At 42.8% G+C, this 22,207-nt stretch overlaps 2 protein-coding genes and 1 long non-coding RNA gene across 8 annotated transcripts in view; 1 reads left to right on the forward strand and 2 right to left on the reverse strand.

Moving 5' to 3' along the window:
• The window catches only part of tm7sf3 (transmembrane 7 superfamily member 3), a 25,086-nt gene extending 22,992 nt beyond the window's left edge, over window positions 1-2,094 (forward strand). Inside the window, exons 12-13 of one of the 2 annotated variants that reach the window (XM_034163687.1) lie at window positions 1,287-1,449; window positions 1,552-1,805. In XM_034163687.1, the coding sequence (XP_034019578.1) occupies window positions 1,287-1,449; window positions 1,552-1,805 (417 nt within the window). Of the gene's footprint in view, window positions 1-1,286; window positions 1,450-1,551 lie in introns of both variants that reach the window. The other variant, XM_034163688.1, reaches the window with a different exon arrangement.
• Window positions 1,843-3,540, reverse strand: LOC117504267. Its single transcript, XR_004558752.1, has 2 exons — window positions 2,090-3,540; window positions 1,843-2,027 (listed from the first exon to the last, which is right to left on the reverse strand). It is a non-coding gene; the product is annotated as an uncharacterized LOC117504267 (long non-coding RNA).
• A 1,904-nt stretch (window positions 3,541-5,444) lies between these two features.
• gas2l3 (growth arrest-specific 2 like 3) overlaps window positions 5,445-22,207 on the reverse strand; it is a 39,340-nt gene continuing 22,577 nt past the window's right edge. For all 5 annotated transcript variants that reach the window (XM_034163686.1, XM_034163684.1, XM_034163685.1 and 2 more), the window contains 7 exons: window positions 13,739-13,925; window positions 12,263-12,381; window positions 11,782-11,923; window positions 9,846-9,909; window positions 9,610-9,751; window positions 8,075-8,179; window positions 5,445-7,716 (listed from right to left, as the gene is read on the reverse strand). In XM_034163686.1, coding sequence (XP_034019577.1) covers window positions 6,409-7,716; window positions 8,075-8,179; window positions 9,610-9,751; window positions 9,846-9,909; window positions 11,782-11,923; window positions 12,263-12,381; window positions 13,739-13,925 — 2,067 coding nt within the window. In that variant the 3' untranslated portion in view covers window positions 5,445-6,408. The remainder of the gene's footprint in view (window positions 7,717-8,074; window positions 8,180-9,609; window positions 9,752-9,845; window positions 9,910-11,781; window positions 11,924-12,262; window positions 12,382-13,738; window positions 13,926-22,207) is intronic.

The following is a 22,207-nucleotide window of genomic DNA, read 5'->3' on the forward strand; positions in this document are numbered from 1 at the left end:
AGTCCACAGAATATTCCTCCATTTCTCTTTAGGGCAGTTGATGTGTTCTTTGGCAAATTGTAACCTCTTCTGCACATGTCTTTTATTTAACAGAGGGACTTTGTGGGGGATTCTTGCAAATAAATTAGCTTCACACAGGCGTCTTCTAACTGTCACAGCACTTACAGGTAACTCCAGACTGTCTTTGATCATCCTGGAGCTGATCAATGGGTGAGTCTTTGCCATTCTGGTTATTCTTCTATCCATTTTGATGGTTGTTTTCCATTTTCTTCCACGTGTCTGTTTTTTTTTTTTTTTGTCCATTTTAAAGCATTGGAGATCATTGTAGATGAACAGCCTATAGTTTTTTGCACCTGCGTATACGTTTTCCCCTCTCCAATCAACTTTTTAATGAAACTACGCTGTTCTTCTGAACAACGTGTTGAATGTCCCATTTTCCTCAGGCTTTCAAAGAGAAAAGCATGTTCAACAGGTGCTGGCTTCATCCTTAAATAGGGGACACCTGATTCACACCTGTTTGTTCCACAAAATTGACAAACTCACTGACTGAATGCCACACTACTGTTATTGTGAACACCCCCTTTTCTACTTTTTTTTACTAATAGCCAATTTCATAGCCTTAAGAGTGTGTATATCATGAATGCTTGGTCTTGTTGGATTGGTGAGAATCTACTGAATCTACTGGTACCTTGTTTCCCATGTAACAATAAGAAATATACTAAAAACCTGGATTAATGTTTTTAGTCACATAGCACTACTATTATTCTGAACACTACTGTATATATTAACAAGTGAAAATGGACTTAAAGTCATTCGTTGTCATGTTGGCATTGGCTATGCTTAATTAGCTAATTACAGGAATGTCCAGGGTTCGATTCCAGCACTTCCTGGTTCCTTTTTGTGCCAAGTTTGTGTCTTCTCTGAGTTCTCAGGGTTCTACGGCTTCTAGCTAACATAAAAAAAAACACCACTTATACTCCAGAAAATACTGTGAATGTCTGTATTTTGTGACAGTGTTCAGACCGTCAGACTGACTCAGGTGCATCCTGAGGTTTCTTTTTGTAAACATTTGTTTGATTAACAAAGTTCTTGGATGTACGAAGAGATCAACCTGTTGTTCGTGCAGATTGTGGAGTTTGGAAGCAAGATTCACAAGGCATTTACTGTTGCAGCCGTTACCAGCTGGAGGCGATATTGCACCTTATCACCAATAATTGATAAATATAAATGTCTGAAATTCTGAGCCAGAACACATTTCAGTTTTTTTTTGTTTTTTTAAACATTAGGGGAACATCGTCGCATGCGGCGTTGTCGGTGCGTACGCTGTCGTTCTTGCCGTCAATGCCTATGTCTACACCAGCCTGTCCTACATCACCTTGAACATCCTCAAACGCTTCCTCAACAGCAGCTTCAGCACAGTGTTCACTGACGTGCCGTTCCAAACCATCGGTGAGTTTGCGCCACTTTTGACGCTCGACTAGCAACCGGCACTTGTCTGCAATTTGTCATTGTGACGCCATCTTAATGCCACCTCGCCTCTTCCGCCACCAGACTACATCATGATCGCAGTGTGGATGGTGCTGTGCATCTCAGGGATCGTTCTGCAGCTCTACCGGGAACGCTTGCGGCCATTTTTCCCACCCAGCCCGTACCTCATGTGGCAGCAGGAGCGCGAGCGCCGCAGGACAAACGTGCTGGACCCGAGCCACCACTTCCCCCCGCTGCACGAGCGCCTCCTGTCCAGACTGCGGCAGCTGATCCAGCAGAGAGAGCCGGCCGGAGAGCACACGCCCCTGTTGCTGTGACACTTAAAACGCCCTCACGGAAAGTTGAATGCTTTTTGGGCGGGGTAAACGATGACATGATTGACACTTAACTTGTTTGCCGCCCAGACTTGTGGTAAGCGGAGAGTAGCGTTTAGCGACAGTGACGAATGTGAATTATTTTATGGCCATTAGCTAGCAACCAGTGGAGCTGGAGCGCTAATGGCAGTGAGACACTGACACGCTTCAGGAACGCCGAAAGAGCTCCATAAATTATCATCTGTTTGGATTTAAAGCGAGTCGCTGTTTATACCAGACGTTGGTACATCAAGGTCTGAAACAAAAAAACTAATTTAGATAAGCGTACACTGTCACACTAAGCGCAGTTGACACTGGTGGTTAGCATTACCTGCGGTTAACATGAACGCGTACGCTAAACGTAGCCTATAATTTGCCAAATGCTCAATGTGAACATAATGTCTAGTGTAAATGGCAACGCTGGTAATTTCTGCCATTTCAGGGTGGGTGTTGGTTTATTCTTCTCTGAATGCCACTTTTATCAAACACTTTAACATTTTAATGAGCACTGACATCGGTCAGGGGCGACTTAAAGATGACATTACAATGTGTTTCCCTGTTTGCACTAAAGCCACAGCGAGGCCTTTTATTCCTGGTGAGAACACCAGTGGCATCAGAATTTAAGATATCTGCACTTAGAAGCCCAGATTTAGTTTTAAAAAAAACAAAAAACCATAAGTTATAGCAGCTTCAAAAACACCGGAGCATCTAGATTTTGTAGGGCAATTTAGGGTTTTTTTTTTTAAAGACGAGGCAACTTGCAGGTTCAGCCAACAGTCTGAGGACACGACTCAAACTCTGGACACTTTACAAATATACACACACACAAAAAAAACCCCCAGTGTTTCCTCTTTCTGTCTGCACTCTGACCATTACTTTGGTATTTTGTCTAAATTTGCACATGTGGTTTTAATGTATTTTGCTGGTGACATAACGGTGCTGATGATTGAACTCTACTGTCCAAACCTTCATCTTCAGCCCCTTAATGCCTCTCAGTATTTTAATCAGCCTTTGAGCTGAACTTACTGCTGCCTTCATTTTTTTATTGTACCAAAGCCACACACAGTTGGATCCAAGTGTGTAATTTAATAAATGTCTGTAGGTGAAAACTTTGCTTCTTTTTTTATTTAGCTGTTTTTGTACTTTGAGATGCTTCACAGTGAATCGGAACCAAAAATTCAGACTTGCTGTTAAAATGTGAGGAAGTTTAGACTGTTTGAGGATTTGGACCACGTGAGTCCCCGCTGAGGTCCATGCACGTTCAAATGATGCTGCTGTGGAACACAGTTCTGTGAGAGGCTGTAACTCGAGCTGTAGGAACCACCAAATGCAACTAGAGGTCACTGTTTCTAAAGTAATGCACTACACTCTGGGGATTTAAAAAAAGTAAAATTAAAGAGCAATATTGCAACGTCTGATTCACCTACATTTTTTTTAAAGCAAGCTTTAAGAATGCTTTCAGATTTTGATGGTAACCTGTTCGTTTGATCAAATATCCACTGAAAACTGCAACAACAAATGTGATCAATCCAGTCAATTCCCAATGTATCAATGAATGATCAGCCGTGAAATACCACAAATCCTAATGATGAGTTATCAAATGCTGTTGCAAGAAATCTCATTTCATGGTCCAAATAGACAAATTTATTTATATACACTACAACCCCTGGCAAAAATTATGGAATCACTGGCCTCGGAGGATGTTCATTCAGTTGTTTAATTTTGTAGAAAAAAAGCAGATCACAGACATGACACAAAACTAAAGTCATTTCAAATGGCAACTTTCTGGCTTTAAGAAACACTATAAGAAATCAAGAAAAAAAGATTGTGGCAGTCAGTAACGGTTACTTTTTTAGACCAAGCAGAGGAAAAAATATGGAATCACTCAATTCTGAGGAAAAAATTATGGAATCACCCTGTAAATTTTCATCCCCCAAATTAACACCTGCATCAAATCAGATCTGCTCATTGACATTGACCCTATGTGTCTTTTTGCAAGGAATGTTTTCACAGTTTTTGCTCTGGCAAGATGCATTATCATCTTGAAAAATGATTTCATCATCCCCAAACATCCTTTCAATTGTCCAAAATATCAACATAAAGTTGTGCATTTATTGATGATGTAATGACAGCCATCTCCCCAGTGCCTTTACCTGACATGCAGCCCCATATCATCAATGACTGTGGAAATTTACACGTTCTCTTCAGGCAGTCATCTTTATAAATCTCATTGGAATGGCACCAAACAAAAGTTCCAGCATCATCACCTTGCCCAATGTAGATTTGAGATTCATCACTGAATATGACTTTCATCCAGTCATCCACAGTCCAGGATTGCTTTTCCTTAGCCCATTGTAACCTTGTTTTTTTTCTGTTTAGGTGTTGATGCCTTTCGTTTAGCTTTTCTGTATGTAAATCCCATTTCCTTTAGGCGGTTTCTTACAGTTCGGTCACAGACGTTGACTCCAGTTTCCTCCCATTCGTTCCTCATTTGTTTTGTTGTACATTTTTCGATTTTTGAGACATATTGCTTTAAGTTTTCTGTCTTCACGCTTTGTCTTCCTTGGTCTACCAGTATGTTTGCCTTTAACAACCTTCCCATGTTTGTATTTGGTCCAGAGTTTAGACACAGCTGACTGTGAACAACCAACATCTTTTGCAACATTGCATGATTTACTCTCTTTTAAGAGTTTGATAATCCTCTCCTTTGTTTCAATTGACATCTCTCGTGTTGGAGCCATGATTCATGTCAGTCCACTTGGTGCAACAGCTCTCCAAGGTGTGTTCACTCCTTTTTAGATGCAGACTAACGAGCAGATCTGATTTGATGCAGGTGTTAGTTTTGGGGATGAAAATTTACAGGGTGATTCCATAATTTTTTCCTCAGAATTGAGTGATTCCATATTTTTTTCCTCTGCTTGGTCTAAAAAAGTAACAGTTACTGACTGCCACAATCTTTTTTTCTTGATTTCTTGTAGTGTTAAAGCCAGAAAGTTGCCATTTGAAATGACTTTAGTTTTGTGTCATGTCTGTGATTTGCTTTTTTTTTTCTAAACAACTGAATGAACATCCTCCGAGGCCAGTGATTCCATAATTTTTGCCAGGGGTTGTAGCTGATTCAGAGACGTGAAATGAAAACTTTTACTAAGCTATCACCTCCCACCTATCCCGGATTCCAGAGAACTGGTAGAGGGCGACTGAAGCTGCCTAAAGAGACCCACTGCCACTATGCAACTGCTACGTGCAAAAATTCAAAGGGGGGGAAAAAAAAAAGTACAATATCAACCACTTAGCACACTTGCTACACTCAGCTACTCCTACTAAAGTAGTCGATAGCCTGCACCACTCCTGTATGTCAAACTATGCGTAGGCCATGTTTGGCTGAGTTTTGAGGTGCCGTTTAGACAGGATAGACACTTGTCTCTTGTATGAGACATCCGTGTATATAAGCAATTTATGAATGAGTTTGTGGACACACCATCTCTCCAGTTCCCTCAGCACCTATGGTATATATTTCTTTTTTTTTAATAAAGTGGTGATGATAAAGCATCTTGGATGGTAGTAAAAACACCAGATATAACCAGCAGCACAAACATGGTTTTTAAAACATTTATTCATCAAAATAACAGACAAAACGTAGCAGAGACACATGACATTCGAACTGCAACAGCGGTTTCCATAAAGTGCCAAATAAAACGTTCACTGATCACATACACTATACACAAACACCACGTACAACGTTTAGAAACTATTAAGGAAGAGTAGTTTACTGAAAAGGATTCCGGCCACCAGCGGGCAGTGTTAAACGACGAGATCAGTAGTTAATCTGTGACTTGGCCTTTCTCGGATTAACCAAAGTCTGAGTGCTTGTACAAACTGTGCAATTAGACAGTAAAAACTATTTAACCCCCCCTCAATATACAACATTCAGCCATCCAGAAACATCTGATGAAGGCACATGACAGGAACAACTGTTCCCGATGACGTTTCATCCAAACGCCATTGAGGAAAACCTTCCTAGATATCATTTATATGAAATCTGCCAATGGAAAGTACCATCTCACTGGGGAAAGTGTTTCACAAACATCTGTTCCAGTTGTGTCACTGGCCGTCTAAACTTTGTGCACTTTGGTAACTCTGGTTTCCCTCAGAAAAAAATAAAACATGGCCAATAGCACGGTTTAGTAAAACAAGACCTGATCTAAAGCTAAAAAACGTTTGAGGTTAGTGTTTTACGTTCTACCCTTTGCTCTAGAATAGTCACTTGACACAATTATATTCTGTAACAGGATGTTACAAACAAGACAAGGCCAAAGTGTAAACATTGTGCAAGTTTAGTGTTAACTGGTACACGCAATTGAAAATGTCAACAATAATCCATGACTACGTATGAAGACGTCTTCTACGCTTTGTGATTTAAAAAAAAACAAAACAAAAACTATTAAATAAAATCCAAACAAATTTGCAGACCAAAAAAAAGTCTAAAGGATTTTCATAATTAGTGACAACGTGTTTGAAGAGTGAGTGCTGCTTTGTTGTGTGGATTATCCATCTACTGGTTGTGTCCTTACTTCCACTGCTTTCTCTTACTGTTCATTTCAAAATAAGGGTCCTCACAGTGCAGTGTCTTTTTGCAAACTCCAGCTTTGACATTGGGGCTCGTTTGCTGTGGCCGTATTGCTTCGGGTTTTAGAGTCACCTTCACGGTGTTGGACTTAGTAGTGTGGACTTGCTTTTGCCCCGCCCTCTGGGTTGTGGGTGCTGCTTTCTGTTTGGTTTTTCCAGTGGGAGGAGGTGCTGTGTTGCCCCCAGGGTCCCGCCCAGGGGCAGCTGTAACATGTTGAGGGGCTGCTGCTTTTGCCAGCGCCGGTCCCTTTGGTTTGGTGGTGGTCGCTTCTTTGCCTTTAGGCTGAGAGCTGGCAGGTTTTGGCAGTGAGGGGGATGCCGTTCGTGAGCTGGGGGTCAACGTACGGGCTTGTTGTGTCTGTGGTCTTTGTATCGTCACCACTGGATGTACTGCTGCCCATGCCCGCCTGGTTGTCTCAACACGGAGGCGTGAAGCTGGGGAACCAGGACGGCGCTGAGCGAGTCGGGAAGTCGGGTTGGCGCCTGATGGCGGTCGTGCATCTTTAGAGGTGGGTGCACGCGGTGGTGCAGTGTTGGGGCGAGGCACAGCTGTAGCAGTAGAGGAGGTGCATGGGCTGGAGGGTTTGGGACATTTGGATGAAGGTTCGTGGCACACGGGGCTTCGAGGATGACGGAGTTCGGTGTGTGGCGATGGTCGAATATAGACTCTAGAGACAGAGCCTGAGTCAACGGGGGGAGGAGCTGCTGACGGGGTCAGAGCCTTGCGCTGACCCTGCCCACCCTGACATCCTGGGCTTGGTGACTGCTTCACAAGGCTTCCGACAGGCGTGGCAGGCAGAGAAGTGGAGCCTTTGGTGCCGGTGTTTAAGGGAAGCTGGTTGGGCTTCATGGGGCAGGATGGAGCCACCTGGATCTTCTTGGGTGCTGCGTTGCCTTTTCTGGGTAACGTAGGTGTGCAGGCAGGGGAGGCGGCGTGGGAGCGACACGCGGCAGCCACGGACGAGGGCTTACAAGCCGAGATGGAGGACGAAGACGAGGATAAAGAAGATGACGAGGACGGGGTGAGGTCATCGATAGCAGCAAGGGGGTCCATGTCTGGTGGAGGAGGGGGAGGCTCGCTGGTGCCGTGGTGACCGCCCAGGCCGGGGGGGCCTTTTTGGAAAGCCAGAATCTTCTGCTCCAGAGTGGTGAACTGCAGCACTCGCAGCGGGTCGTATTTCATCAGGAAACCACGCAGCGTGTCCCAACCGCCGCCAACGCGCACCATCACATGTTTACCGTGAAGCATCTGGACCAAGACAAGAACAATGACTCTTTAGTAGAAAATACAGTGCAGATAGAATTCTAAAACCACACACACAATGGTGCTATAAAAGGAGCCAGTGGACAGCAGAGTAATTATGTAATCAACTTGTGCTATCGACCCCTAGTGGTTCACGAGCTTATCTGTGGCCAATCACAGCCAGGATGTTTCATACAGAGCAGCACTCAATGAACTTAATTCCAGTTTTTCCTCATTATTACACAATTAAAATTCAATTTTCAGACACCAAGCAGCAGGTCCAGGACCTGCTGTTCAGGGACCTAGACTTACCACATCCAAAAGGTTCCTGCATGAACATAAAGTGTGTGTTTGGAGGACTCACCCGAATAAAGATAGTTTTATCTCCCAGTCTGTAGCGTCCCTCAGACAGGTACTCAATGGACACTCTGTTGGAGCAGTTGCACGGCGGCTCGTCCGTGCCATGATCCTGGAGGTGGAGTAACAAGGAAATCAGTCAGCCATATAGTAGCCATGCAAGTCCGACAGCAAAAATCAAACTATTTGTTTATGTCTCGTCTTAATTTTGACAGCATATCTTGGATTAGTTTTAGTCGTTGGATATTGTGTTGACTAAAACCAAATGACATTTTAGTTAAGACTGACTGAAAGTAAACCAAAGTATGCTGTCAAAATTAACACGGTTTAAAGTCAGACTTCCAATCTGAATCCATCTGAAATTAGTAAACAGGTTGGCTGTTCATGTTTGAGTGGAATCCCACAATGCAACACTTGACATTTATGCAATAAACTGAGTATTTGTCATGTTGGCAGGAACAAGGAACTTATCAGCTACGATACCATCAGATCCCTATGTGACGATTTATTCACTCTTTTTTTTATACCTGCTTACTCCAATCAAGGGTCACGGAGGGAGGGGACTGGAACCTATCATCGCTGTCATGGAGCAACAGGTGGGGTACAGCCTGTACAGGAGGGATGATCTCTTGCAGCTTCTGTTTTTTTTTTTTGTTTTGTTTTTTAAATGCAAAGCCATTGCATCTGCACATTGCACAACCGCCTTCATGTGACTTGGCAATCCAGAAGGTTTTTAATGGATTTCAGTCAGAAATCGGTGGAAGAAATGCTCACTTCCTCCCACTTCCAAAAGTCATGCAGGTTAGGCGAACTGGAAACTTAAAATTGAATAAGTATGTCTGTCTATATGTGCTCCCCCACACGGGCCTTGATTAGAGTAAGCAGGTATAGAAAATGTACACGTGTGGGGTATTTTGACAGTGACGGAGCAGCAGGAAAGAACAAAGGCTGCTGACAAATTTTTTGCACAGAGGAAAACTGTCCCAAAATCCACATTGAACCACAGTCAGATCTGTTTATGTAAATGTTGAAAGGAGGAAGAAACTCAAATCAATCGATTAGAGGAAAAAAAAAAAAAAACCCCACACACTGTTTCCTCTATCTAGGAATTTTTAGCAATTATTCCAGCAAACTAGTGTCTGCACTGTGGAAGTGATGGAGTTACTTCTGTGTGCGCGTACTTACGACACCACACATCTGTAGCCTGGGCTGCGCACGTGACGGCCGTGCACAAGGTGATGGCGAAGCATCACATAGCAGCTATGATGAGTCACGCATCCTGTGGGGCAGCAGTGAGGCGGCAAAATCCACCGCTTGGCACCGCCGTGGCTTTACATCAACTGGGTCGCACATGTAGCGCCTGTGTGACCAACATGCTAATGGGTTCAGCTGTGGCCATTCCGAATTTACATCAGAGGAACACAAAACCTTTTGGGGGGAGGCAGCGATGAGCTGGAAGAGCTTTCTGCTGCCTCAAGCTTTCATATTCTCTCTCTTGAGAGAGAGAGAGAGTGTGTGTGTCACTCGTCAGGCAGAACCCACCTCAGGCTGGTAGAGGCCGCCGTGCTGGCAGCAGACGCTGAAGGTTTTGACAGCTGCCGGCGGTTCCTCGGTCATCAGCAGCGTCTCCTCCAGCTCGATCTCCTTCTCCAGCTTCACCAGCACAGGAGGCTCCACGCCGTACCTTCACGGGCACACACACACGCGCACGCTTAAAATCAAGCTCAAGTTTTAAAAAGTGTCCGGCGGACTCAGAAAGCACGTCTTTAAGGACTTACTTGGAGACAATGCGGCCGATCTCCAGCAGGCAGAGACAAACCTGCCGTGGTGCCTTATGCAGCACTGATGGAGAAAACACACGTAATTAACACCACAGAAGAAGAAAAAACACTGAGGAGGCAGCTGAAGTCACGTTTTTGAACAGAACTTCAGCTGCACGCAAGATAAAGTTTAATCATTCCCAGGAGGAATGCTGGGTAACTCATGCAGAAAGGAACAGAGGGAAGATAATTTTTCAGAAGGCACTCAAGGATATGACCAAAAAAAAAAAAAAGTGTTCAAAATACGCAAACCTCTGGGGAAATCAACAAGTGTGTGTGTCATTGTAGGTTTGCGATCAGCACTTTGGAAACTGGGGAATCTTCTGCCGTAACTTCGGCTTTTATCTCCCCAACCGCAGATTTGTCACACAGAGTGAAGTTTCTGGGAATTATTGGCTGAGAAAGAGTATAGTTATTTACGTTGTTTTATTACAGATGCTTATGTAGTCATATTGACCACGGTTGATGCTACAGATTGAGGGTCAATTGCAGATTAGCGTAACCGCGTGACATTATGTGGAAGAGCGTTTGATCAAAGCACAACCCCCTAACCCCCTTCCTTAAAGCATCTTATGCATGTTGTGGACATTTAAAGTAGAAGTCCCACCCTTCATACTGAACGCACACCTGTTTTTGTTCAAGTCAATCCAATTTCTTTTGGGAAAGCCATTCCTTATAATAAATTGATCCCTCACCCAGAGTACTCGAAGTGATTGCTCTGCAGGAAGGATCCTATTAAACCATTAATCAGTTAGGCTTAAACAACAGATTCAGCTCTGCAGTTATTAAGAGCTTACAGGTGAGGTTTAGTGCGTTCCACCCCGCTAACATCCTTAAAATAAAAACGCACCACTTATTTATGCTCTTCTAGAGAGGAGAAAGAGTCGGCATCATAACGGCAGAGCTACAAAACTGCATCATGGGTGCTTAAAAATGTTCATGCATGTGGTGGTTGTTGTTTAGAAAAGTTTAAAGATGTAAACTTCAGGGACATTTGTCAATGATCTCAATGACTAGAAACTATTTTCTGGTTTGCCGCAGTCCAGCATTAGGGGTCTTCAATTGGTTCAAAATGCTGCTGCCAGACTTTTGACACAAAGCAGAAAGTTTGACCATATTACACCCATTCTGGCATCCTTTCATTGGCTTCCTGTTTCTGCCAGATCAGATTTTAAGGTTCTGTTGCTGGTCTATAAAACTGTTCATGGACTGGCACCTCCCTACCTGGCTGACTTGGTCAAGCCCTACGTACCGGCTCAGGCCTTGGGTTCACAAGATGCAGGATTTTTGTGTCTTCCTATGGTGAATAAAAAGTCTGTGGGGTATTTACTTTCTCTTACCGTGCCCCTGCTCTGTGGAATGTTCTCCCTGCAACTATAAGGCAGTCGGACTGGGTGGAAACTTTTAAATCAAGATTAAAGACCCACTTTTTTAGATTGTCTTATCATTAATATATATTATGTTTATGTCTTTTTTTTATTCTTTTATGTTTTTACTTTTTATTGTGCCTTTTTTTATTTTAATTCATTTTGTTCTATTGTGAATTTATGTTTTGTGAATCGCCTTGAGGCGACTGTCATGAGATGGCGCTATAGAAATTAATAAAATTTAATTGAATTTTTGGTGGTGGCCAAGTGGTTAAGTGCACTTTTTTCCAGTGTGGAAGGTTCCCGGTTCAAAGCCCACCCCTGCCCATTCTCAATGTAATATGACACTGCATCAGCAACGGCACCCAGTGTAAAACTTGTGCCAAATCAACATGCAGATCCACGTCTGATTTGTCTAATGGCATATTATCGTGCTAAAAGACATCCAGTGTGACCTAGAGAATATATATATATATTTATTATCTCAGATTCAGAGACCATGCCTGAGAACAGTGTGCATGTCTTACCGAGACCCTCTGACTCAAACAGGTACGTTTCCTCCACGCCGATGTGGCGACACCAAGCCAGGAAGTTGGCAGTGTTATCGCGGGCGAAGAAAGAACCCGGAGAGGCGTCCCGCTTACATGGAACCTTGTTGGTGGGAAACAACTGTCGGCGGTGGGACGGCAAGTTAAAATATACCGTAAATAGAAAACCCAGAGTCACAACATTTCTTCAAGTGAGAACATGATTCTGATAGAGAAACAACTTCAAACAAAAGTAAATAACTAAATGAAATGGAGGGGGAACACAACAACAACACATGCCTGCCTGACTTCTCAAGAAAAGAAAACCAGAAAGATGAGTGTGAAGGTGTTGTCATAAACACTGAATAAATAAATTCAATGGTAGGGTTGATCGGTACAGCGTCCGCTGCTGCTGCGTGCGCATTAAAGCTGCCCTTTGCACAAATGGTTGAACTATTAACGTCGCTGCGCTCTGACTCACCTTACTGAGCGCTGAGGGGCAGCTCTGGGCAATCTTAGTCTGCAGCATGCCGATAAGCTGGCACAGCTTCACGCCGTTGTTCAGTTCCTCCATGAAGAACTCCACCCGCACCTCTTCTCCTGCAACAAAAAGAAACTTTGTAAAATGATTCCATTCCACGTGCGATTTGCACACGTCAAATCCACTTACTGTATGTCTCTGCATTAAAACACACAATTCATTTTTTTGAGGTTTGATTTGTTGCACCTGCAGTTCTCTTTGGTGTATAACTTAAGAAACCACATTTAAGCTCAATCAAATTTCAACAAATGACCCCATACATTTGAAAACACTAATAATGGATGTGTCTGGTTCCCACAGTATGTCCCTAATCTGGCAACCCAGCAGACATTAGCGACAAAGTGGACAATACCTTTTGCTCTTACAGAAAAATTTTCTTCACAAAAGTGCCTTTTCTAAACAATAGGGGCACCCTGAGGCCAGAAACTCTATCCAGAGTACACCACCTGTTGTGCAGCAGCTTCCGCTGCTTGAGGTCACTCAAAAAACAACAGTCCAACTATTACGGGGCGTCACGGGCGATAACTCGCATCGAGAGTGTAATTGTTAATATTCCTCACAGGAAAACCTGAAAGTTACCAAAACAGTTTCAGTCGAGAATAGAGCCCGTTTCCAGTCGGATTCAGTTTCCTCAGCATTGTTACCATCCTGCTGTACTTTTAGGCACAACAGGTAGCGGTATAATGGCGCGGACAGCTGAAACGAGGGATTCTGTTCCCCTCCCATTTCTGTGGTTTGCTATAAAGCCTCATTGAAACCAACACCATCCAAATGGTGCTACACTTGATACATGCACTTTGGCATTTTCCTCAAGGAGGAAACAGAACTGTGGTTTCAGCTTCACTCCGGTTTCTTCACGTATATTTTTACTGCCCAACCTCCCAACGTTATATTAAAGCTGGTCTAATAGGCTGACTAGGCTGCTTTGTTTTGCTTATCTACAAAGTCAAGTTGGTCCAACAAATCTCCCATTTACACACACTTCTTTCTGAATTTGGAAATTGATGCTTAAAGCAGTGAAATAAAGAATACAATTTGACATAAAATAAATAACGAAGCAGACTTCCATCCCTCGCATTCAATGACTAAGAAACAAGGCTAAATGAATGTGGTCTAAAATTACAGACCTGAACAGTCAATGTGATTCCTTTACAGCCAGACAATCTCACCAAAAGAATTTCATAAGAACCTAAAGTACTGTCTCTCAAACAACTAGAAACCAATATTTCTGTCTCTCCAGCTCGCCCAGAATGCTGGATGTCAGATGAATTTAGAAAATACTTTTCTACGCTTTATCCATGACACATTTGTGTCAACTTGATTAATGGCATGTTTCCGCTCATCTTTGTGGTCTTTATAAAACAGAAAAAGGAAAACCAAGCTAGCAGAATGTCCCGGAGAACCAGCAGCTCTTACCCAGCATGCCGGTGAGCCAGATGGCGAGATCCTCCTGCATGGGCACGAGCGTGGCTTCGTGTCGCACTGCCAGCCACTGATCGTACTGGAAGACATCTGCAAGGCCGGGACCATGTCTTTGTGCCAACGGGCTGTGAGGGCGCCTGGGGCTCAGCAAGGGGGCATCAAACTTTTCACCAAACCAAACCTAGAGAAGGGACACGATACCAAGATGATCAGACTGATTTCAGTTTGTCAGACACCAGGCTGAAAAACAATTCAGACCATTTAATTTTTTTTAAATGTTGGGTTGAAAAATGAAGCACACCAATAATTCCGACGAGGACTGTGTGATTTTTGGATACAAGGTGTTTGAAACATTAAGGATACAGATGAATGGTTTTCTCACAGCCCATCATCTCCAGAATGAAATTGTCATTGCGGCGCTCACACGTGCTGCTCTAGTTAGCATCCAGCCAGCACAGAGGACAGTAGTGGAATTTTTGTGGCCCATTCATGCATAGAAACGCTCCACTGGAGCTTAACGCACTCAGATGACTCAGTGGTGCCAAAATGCAGCTTTGTCACAACTGCAGTTTGACCGTTATGTCAAACCACCAACATGCGTTACGTGTTCACTGGCTCTCTGATTAAACATGTTGGTTTTTAATAATTGGAAATAAAGGAAAACACAGATGCACTTGAATGCTTAAATGGATGCCTGGTAGAGTTCAGTGCCTGGAGCAAGCTGCCGATTCTGCTCTCGACACCCATTTCTGCTGTCATTTCTCCATTTCTCCCCTCTCTCAAGTTAGATTTCGTACACTTTTTTCCAATTAAATGGATTGCATTTATATAGCGCTTTTCCATCTGCATCAGATGCTCAAAGCGCTTTACAATAATGCCTCACATTCACCCTGATGTCCGGATGTCACACAAGGCGCTCACTACACACCGGGAGCAACTAGGGGATTAAGGACCTTGCCCAAGGGCCCTTAGTGATCAGGCTGGGATTTAAACCGAGGATCTTCTGGTCTCAAGCCCAAAGCTTTAACCACTAGACCATCACCTCCCCTCCAATTAGAATACACAAAATTCTGTGCCAGGAAAGAAAACCAAACAATAACCCTGTGATGCCTCATTATGTGTGTTTGCAAACATCATGCAGGATAAATGAGGTTTAACCTCCGATATACAAACCCCACGCCAAAGAGGAACACTATTACACAGAGGTATCACCTGTGAGGTGAAAATGTTTAAAATGATACGACAGTAAGAGCAGCATAGAGTTTTTACACACATTAACAGTCAAAATGAAGCTGGAGTAAGAATAGCAGGCCAACATCATGATGTGGAGCCGCTATTGTAATGCCACACCCCCCAACCCACAAGACAGCAACGTATCCCGTTGATTGGCAGAGTGCAGCCTGGTGGCTGTGGTGGCATGCAACACTGTCCAGTTTTAATGCCACCGCAGAAAAAATTAACCCAAGATATCAAGAAGAGTTCCCCTGCCTGGAGACACAATGGGTCATCACAAAGTATGTGTGAGCTTAAAAAGAGATAGATGGATTGATTGCACTCCAGCCACATGTCCCAGGGGGGATATTGTGCTGCTGCCCAGACCAGATCAGGCCTGTGGCATTCTGGGGAAAAAAAAAAAAAAAAATCTCAGAGAAAGAGTGGGGATGATTAGCAGGGTTGTGCTGTTCTTCAGCTCATTACCGTGAATGGTGAAATAAACAGTAAAACAAAAGTATGTTTAAAACAAAACACTCTCCACCACCCGATTTCATCATCAATCACAATGTTTAACTCTAGACATTGCGATTTTCTAATCAAGTAGATGTCGCCCAACCCTTGAACATTTTGAACCAAAAGCATTTGATAAATCCTTGTTGGAATACATTTCATTTAGCACTTAAATATATAACTTTATTCATACACTCTGCAAACTGTTTGGATGGAAACATTAAGAAACAGACTGTTTAAAGACTCATCTTCTGAAACCAAGAGAATGACAACATACGTATGGCAGTTCCTCACAAAATTAACACGTCATATTTTTGGAATGGGTGTATGTCTCTTTTCCCCCCCAACACTAACTGTTCACAGGCACTGGGAGGAGTCATTTTGGAGAGGGCTGTAGTGCACAAACACAACTTGTCCCCACATTGCATAACTATGTGCTCCCCATCCATTTGTTCCATCTGTTTAAGATTGTGCAAGTTCTTTAATCTCCGTTGCATTTTCACAAGCATTAAGCGGACATGGAGTCGATTGTGTTGTGCTTGAAACTAAGCCAAGTCCTGTTGGGGCTTTGAATTAATCCAGTTCACGCTGCCTACGAACAGGAATGCTTCTCAACAACGTGGCACTTAAATGGACTCCATTGTTGTGTACTTCTGCAACAACACCATCTAGAACATATTCCAAGTCATATGACAATCAGTGTGCTAATGCTTCAGCAAGCCAGTTACTTAAAAGATCCCTTAATCATTTTAGCAGAGTCTTTATGCAGTTTAAAATGTTTGGGTTTTTTTATTTTTTAGAAGACGACGACGAAGCTTTTATTGTCATTGTACATACATGCACAATAAAATTTGTCCTCTGCATTTAACCCAGCGTAATTACAGTTAGACACAATTCAACTCCTAGGAGCAGTGGGCTGCCACCCGGGGACCAAATCCAGATATAGAGACGCTGCCTTGGTCAGGGTCAGAAAAAGGAGAAGACCCTAAATAAGCATGTTTTTTTTGATAGTGAGTGGAAACCGGAGTATCCACATGAAACCCACACACGGAGAATATGCAAACTCTACACAAAGGGCAGGAAGCAATCCCACAACCTTCTTGCTGTGAGGCACCAGTGCTAACCACTAAGCCACCATGCTGCCAAACTAAAGTGTAATTTACAGACACTTCCTAAGGTCAAAACGTAAGCTCGATGTAAGGATGAGGGACATTTAAACAAGCAAGCACCTGTTCTACATAATGCCTTTAAAAAGATTCTTCTGGTCACAACCCAACCAGATGACCTTTAGGGTGCAGCAGCCTGCTGGAGACCATTGAAAATCCCCATGTTAAAAGATAAAAAAAAAGAAGCAGCAAAGGTTGTGCCCGATGGTCTTTTTTGGTTATACTTCAAGACCTGAACAGTCGTAAAAGGCTTGTACGTTTATTGTGCAACAGTGCAGGTACCCCCCCCCCCCCCCCCCCAAATCCATGATATTGTGCAAATGGACAAGTCATCAGCAACAATGAAAAATGGATCATAACCATGAGGAAAATGCAAAATGTAGCTGCTTGTACATTCATTTGTGTGAAGACAAAGTACTTTTTCTGACCCTCCCAGAGTGGAGACGATTAAAAACGGAATAAAACCAAAGAATATTCCATTCTGGTGAATACAGCAACTTGCTTGAGCTTTTAATTGCAAGTGTGTGTAGTGAGGAGACAAAAGAACAGTTTCCACTGATGTTACAAGTTAGAAGAAATCTGGAAAAAAAAATTACATTGATGGATGGAGGAAAAAAAATGCTTTGTGTATTTCCCCAGATACACAAAGCATAACAAAGATTACTTTGATACATTGTTCAGTTGAGTTTTGCACAACTAAAACTCATTTACCATGGCCAAAGAAGTATTGTAATAACTCAGCTTAAAAAAAAGAAAGTGACTTAAAAAGAAGAAAGCCACTGAATGTGCAAAATGCATTTTTGAAGAGCAGCTGAAAGAAGATGTGGAAAAAAGACCCAAAGCTGTGTTGAATTCAAAGCAACTGTACTTTTCTATCTAAGAAAGACTGTTAAAGTTCCTCATATTTACCTGTTCTCATTCAAGCACACCAATGACCACATGCTGCCGTGCAAAACAAAACACAACTAGGGGTTTAAGGATCTCTTTCAACGCACCTTAGTGGTGGTATCTCTGAATTTATGACCTTCTGGGCACAAGGCCTCTTCTCTAACCTTTAGGTCACCACTTTCCCAGTGGTGAGCATGAGAGTTACAAAGAGGACAGGAGAAGTGATTGTGCACCTCAACACTGAAATAATGCATCCATGGCGGTGTGCAAAACCATATAATACATTGCACCGCGGTATTTTTGCCAAAATTTATACCATCAAACCCTCATACCAGCCTGTACCTGACAGTTATATGATTCAATGGTTCTTTAATGCAAATTAGTTAGTGTAAGTTAAGATGTAGGCGTGTAGACCGCGTATCCAGATGCGCATCTAATCTACTCAACCGTATTTACCCCACTTCAAAGAGAGCTGAGCTGACTGATCCCACACTCACAGGTTACGTAACAGAAGGGCAGGCTGCCCGTGGCACACTACGCGTTCACGACTCACGGCTAATTAGGAGAAAAGAAAAAAAAAAAAAGCAGTGTGACGTAATGGCTGTACACCAAGTAAAAACATGCTGCAGCGATCGGAAAGGACACCTGTCAATTGATTGCATGCAGGTTCCGAGTGAGCATTCAGGTGGTTTTTCCTTTCAAAAAATGTGTGTAAACCACATGCATGTAAGATTTTTTTAAGCAGTTTTTGCCTTCACGTCACTGTGATGCTTTTCAGCTTACAATGACGCAACGGATTCCCCAAAGCAATAGGCAACACAGTCAAAGGTCAACACTCCTCCTCCCCCACAAAAAAAAAAAAATGTAAATACACTCATCTACTACAGGAGTACTACCCTGTATGTTTGTTTGTTTTTTTACTGTATTTTAGCACCGTGTACAACTCAGATGCGTACGCATCAGGAAATGATAAACATGTGTAATAGGATTCCCATAATAACAGGAAGCTTTCCCATAAGTGTGGTCTTTGCTTATTTTGGAATTCCTTTGGATAGCGTCATCTGCTCTCGTGACTCCATCACCTGTTCACATTTAAAACCACATGCATACTAACAAAATACACCAGTTTTACATCTTACTACAGACACACTACTGCACCCAGACATTTTTATGCAATTAACCGTTTGCAAAATCTGAAGCATTTAAAAGGCAAATAGCTGCAACAGCTTCCGTCACATCAGTGATTCTTCACTTCTCATGGCCTGGTTGTTGACCTTTGACCTTTCAGTGTCTCACCCATTCCCAGAGCTGTTTGGTTTGGCCAAGCTGAACCAACAAGGTCATGTTGCTCTTTGCAAATACTGAGTAAGAAGCATCAACCATGTCATTCTGCAATTTTTTTGCTCAACCTTCTACATATTTTAAAGGTTCCAAGACTGATGTGGTAACCTTGGAGTGCTATCAAGGCCACAACAAGCATTTTGCCTTCAGTTCGATGGTGCGTTGAGGTTTTTAGCTCACAGCACTGATACGCAGCTATCGCTACAGATCTCAGAGATATGCTCAGCCTATGAAGTCATAAGACCAAAACCTGCAGACACTATAATAGCCGTGTTGTACCGTGGCATTAATAGCCGTGCACATATGCCATTAGACGTCCGTGAACACGTGCGTTTACAGCATGGCCAAACAGCAGTCAGCGTTATTGAATGTGACGGTGCTCTACATGGGCAGTGAAGCTCCGAGCAGAGATCTGGGACATAGCTGCAGTGTCACGAGTCCACTAAAAAGATCAATACTCACAAATGGGGAGGTAATGATCTAGTGGTTAAGGTTCAAATCCCAGCCTGACTGGGGGGGAAAAAAAAAAAAAAAAAAATCCACTAAGGGCCCTTGGGCAAGGTTAATCCCCTTGTATGGCAGCACCCTGACATGGGGGTGAATGTGAGGCATTATTGTAAAGCGCTTTGAGCATCTGATGCAGAAGGAAAAGTGCAATATAAATGCAGTCCATTTACCATTTTATTTACCATTTAAAATGGTGTATTTCATTTGAAAATTATACCAAAAATGCTTTTAATTTTTGAATACTATATATACTTTCTGCACTCTGTAAGACAAATTAGGCTATTTTATCGTTTAAGACATATTTTCCCCACTTCAAACATCAGAACCCCCCCCCCCCCACACACACACACACACACACACTCCTAGAATAACCTTTTCCACCACTAGTGTTACATAATTGGAGGGTTGACTTGTAACATTATTCAAACATGACAATTCATTCCACCAAAGTTAGATGATAAAGCTTCAGCAGGTTGGAATTTAAAGCTACTGTGTAGGATTTAGGGTCACCTAGTGGTGACGTTGTAAATTGCCTATCATCATATTGTTTCTCTTCACATCTTCACTTTGGTGACAGGGATTCAAGCTCCCTTGTCTTCTCTTATCATAAGCAATTTGTACAATCCTCAGTTTCATAAAAATGAGGGTTCTCATACTCGTTAGCCTACACGAGCAACCACTTATTACTATTTTTATTTCAGTCTTGTAGCCGTGCTGCAAAATATGAAAAGACTGAGTAAACACGTCTCCTTTGGGCTACTGTATCAACATGGCGGCCTCCGTGGAGGGGGAGGGGGCTGCCGTGTTGATATGGGCTCACTGCTCATGACAAACACATTGATTATTCATTATACACTAATGATCATATGGTTATGGATACTATATTCTCATTCACTCATCTTCAACTGCTTACTCTAATTAAGGGTCACGGGGCAGTCATAGGGTGTGTGGCGGGGTACACCCTGGACAGGACGCCGGTCTGTCGTAGGGCCACATACAGACAAACAAATATTCGCACCCACGGATGATTTTAAAGTTTCTAATTCCCCTAACCTGCATGTTATTGGATGTAGGAGGAAACCCACGCAAACACAGGGAGAACACGCAAACTCCACAGGTTGGAATCGAACCCATGACCTTCTTGGTGTGAGGCAACAGTGCTAACCACTAAGCCACCATGCTGCCCAAATGCTATATTCTATTTCTGCTAATAAACAACGCTAAATTTAACACACTGTAGGTTTAAGCCATAAAATTTTTGAGCATTCTGATAAAGGAGTAGAACCAGAAAATACTATCTGAAAATTTGACAGCATAGCTGAGAAGGCGCCGATTATATAACTCTATAATTACCAATAATAACTTTAAAAGTGTTTAAAAAAAACGTACAGGTCCGATACACATTAAAGCACAATGAGTGTAGGATAAAAACATAACTGAAACATCCCTGTGAATTTATTAATAAAAACAATTATTCCAAGCATCAATTTAATCACGAAGTTTACATCCAAGTAAGAAACCAATTAAAACATCTAAATATTTCACCGAAACATCACCCACTCAGGTTAAAGTTCTTACATGCCAGCGACTGGCTGGCAAATTTTACACTCACTCACATGCGAGTCTGGTCTGAGTCTCTGGACTTTCCAAAGTGGATGACACAGAAAAGCCAGAAGAAGGCGCTGCCATGTGACAAATCTGGAACATGATACGTTTGTTGTTCTGGGTTTTAAATGGCTAACACTACGTTGCTGGGAGGGGGAGAAACAAAGAAAATCTTCACATTCCACCCACTCCCTTAAAACCGCGGGGGAAGAACTCCTCTGGGTCTCAGCAGTGGAACGCCAGACGCGCATTACAGCAATAAGACGACATGCTGGAACGCAGGTGGACTCGCTGCAGTTGTTGAGTGGAAAGCAGATGTCTGAATAACAGACTCTCACTACAAAGTTGCACCATCACACACACACTGCTGGCTGCTAAACGTGACCGAGTGGCCTGTTGGGGACAAAAATTACAAGCTGGAACCAACAGGCAGGCATCCCCCAACCACTGGCACCAAGCCTGGATCCATGTCATCAAGACCACCAGCCAGGTGTTGGGGTCATTATGTTGAGTATTTTTGACCACTACAGACATGCAGGGCAGGAACGAGGGGGGACTAGGCTATAGCCAGCAGACTGCTCCCATATGTTAGTTGGTATGCAAGTGCAAATGTTCAGACATATATGGTGTGTGCACTAAGGGTGTGGCAATTAAGACTACGATGCAGATGGGGGTGCAGGCACCCCAATATAGGGACATAGGAGGCCAACAAACAATAAAAACCACCAAATCGCTCAAGATCCATGTTGATTCTTATCCTGTGCATTGATGAAGCAGTGATAGCAGGGTGTTGTTTTCACTGGTGGGACCAAAGAAAACAGCTGGATGGATTCCTTCAAGCTTGATAGGAATGTTACTTGGATAGAGAGGATTAGGTTTTGGAATACTTTGTTTTTTATATATATCGCAACAACCAAGAAGCTGAGATGGATCAAACTTGGTGGGAATATTACTTGGATTAATATCTAAATGGGATTAGAATTTGGAGTAACTTGGTTAAAGCTCAAGGAAAACAATCTCCAATAAATAAATAAACACATTTATGCTTACATCTCAACAATCAAGAAGTCTAGATGTATGCTCCAATGCATATATTGATCAGCAAACTATTTATGACTGATTTGTATTAAGGACTTCATAATGATGAGGTCATATATAATCAAAACACCATTCCAGAAATGTGTATATCTACTTGTTCATTACCTCCGCCAAGGAGGTTATGTTTTCGGTT

This window comes from Thalassophryne amazonica, chromosome 22 (genome assembly GCF_902500255.1).
Source record: "Thalassophryne amazonica chromosome 22, fThaAma1.1, whole genome shotgun sequence".
Taxonomy (NCBI): domain Eukaryota; kingdom Metazoa; phylum Chordata; class Actinopteri; order Batrachoidiformes; family Batrachoididae; genus Thalassophryne; species Thalassophryne amazonica.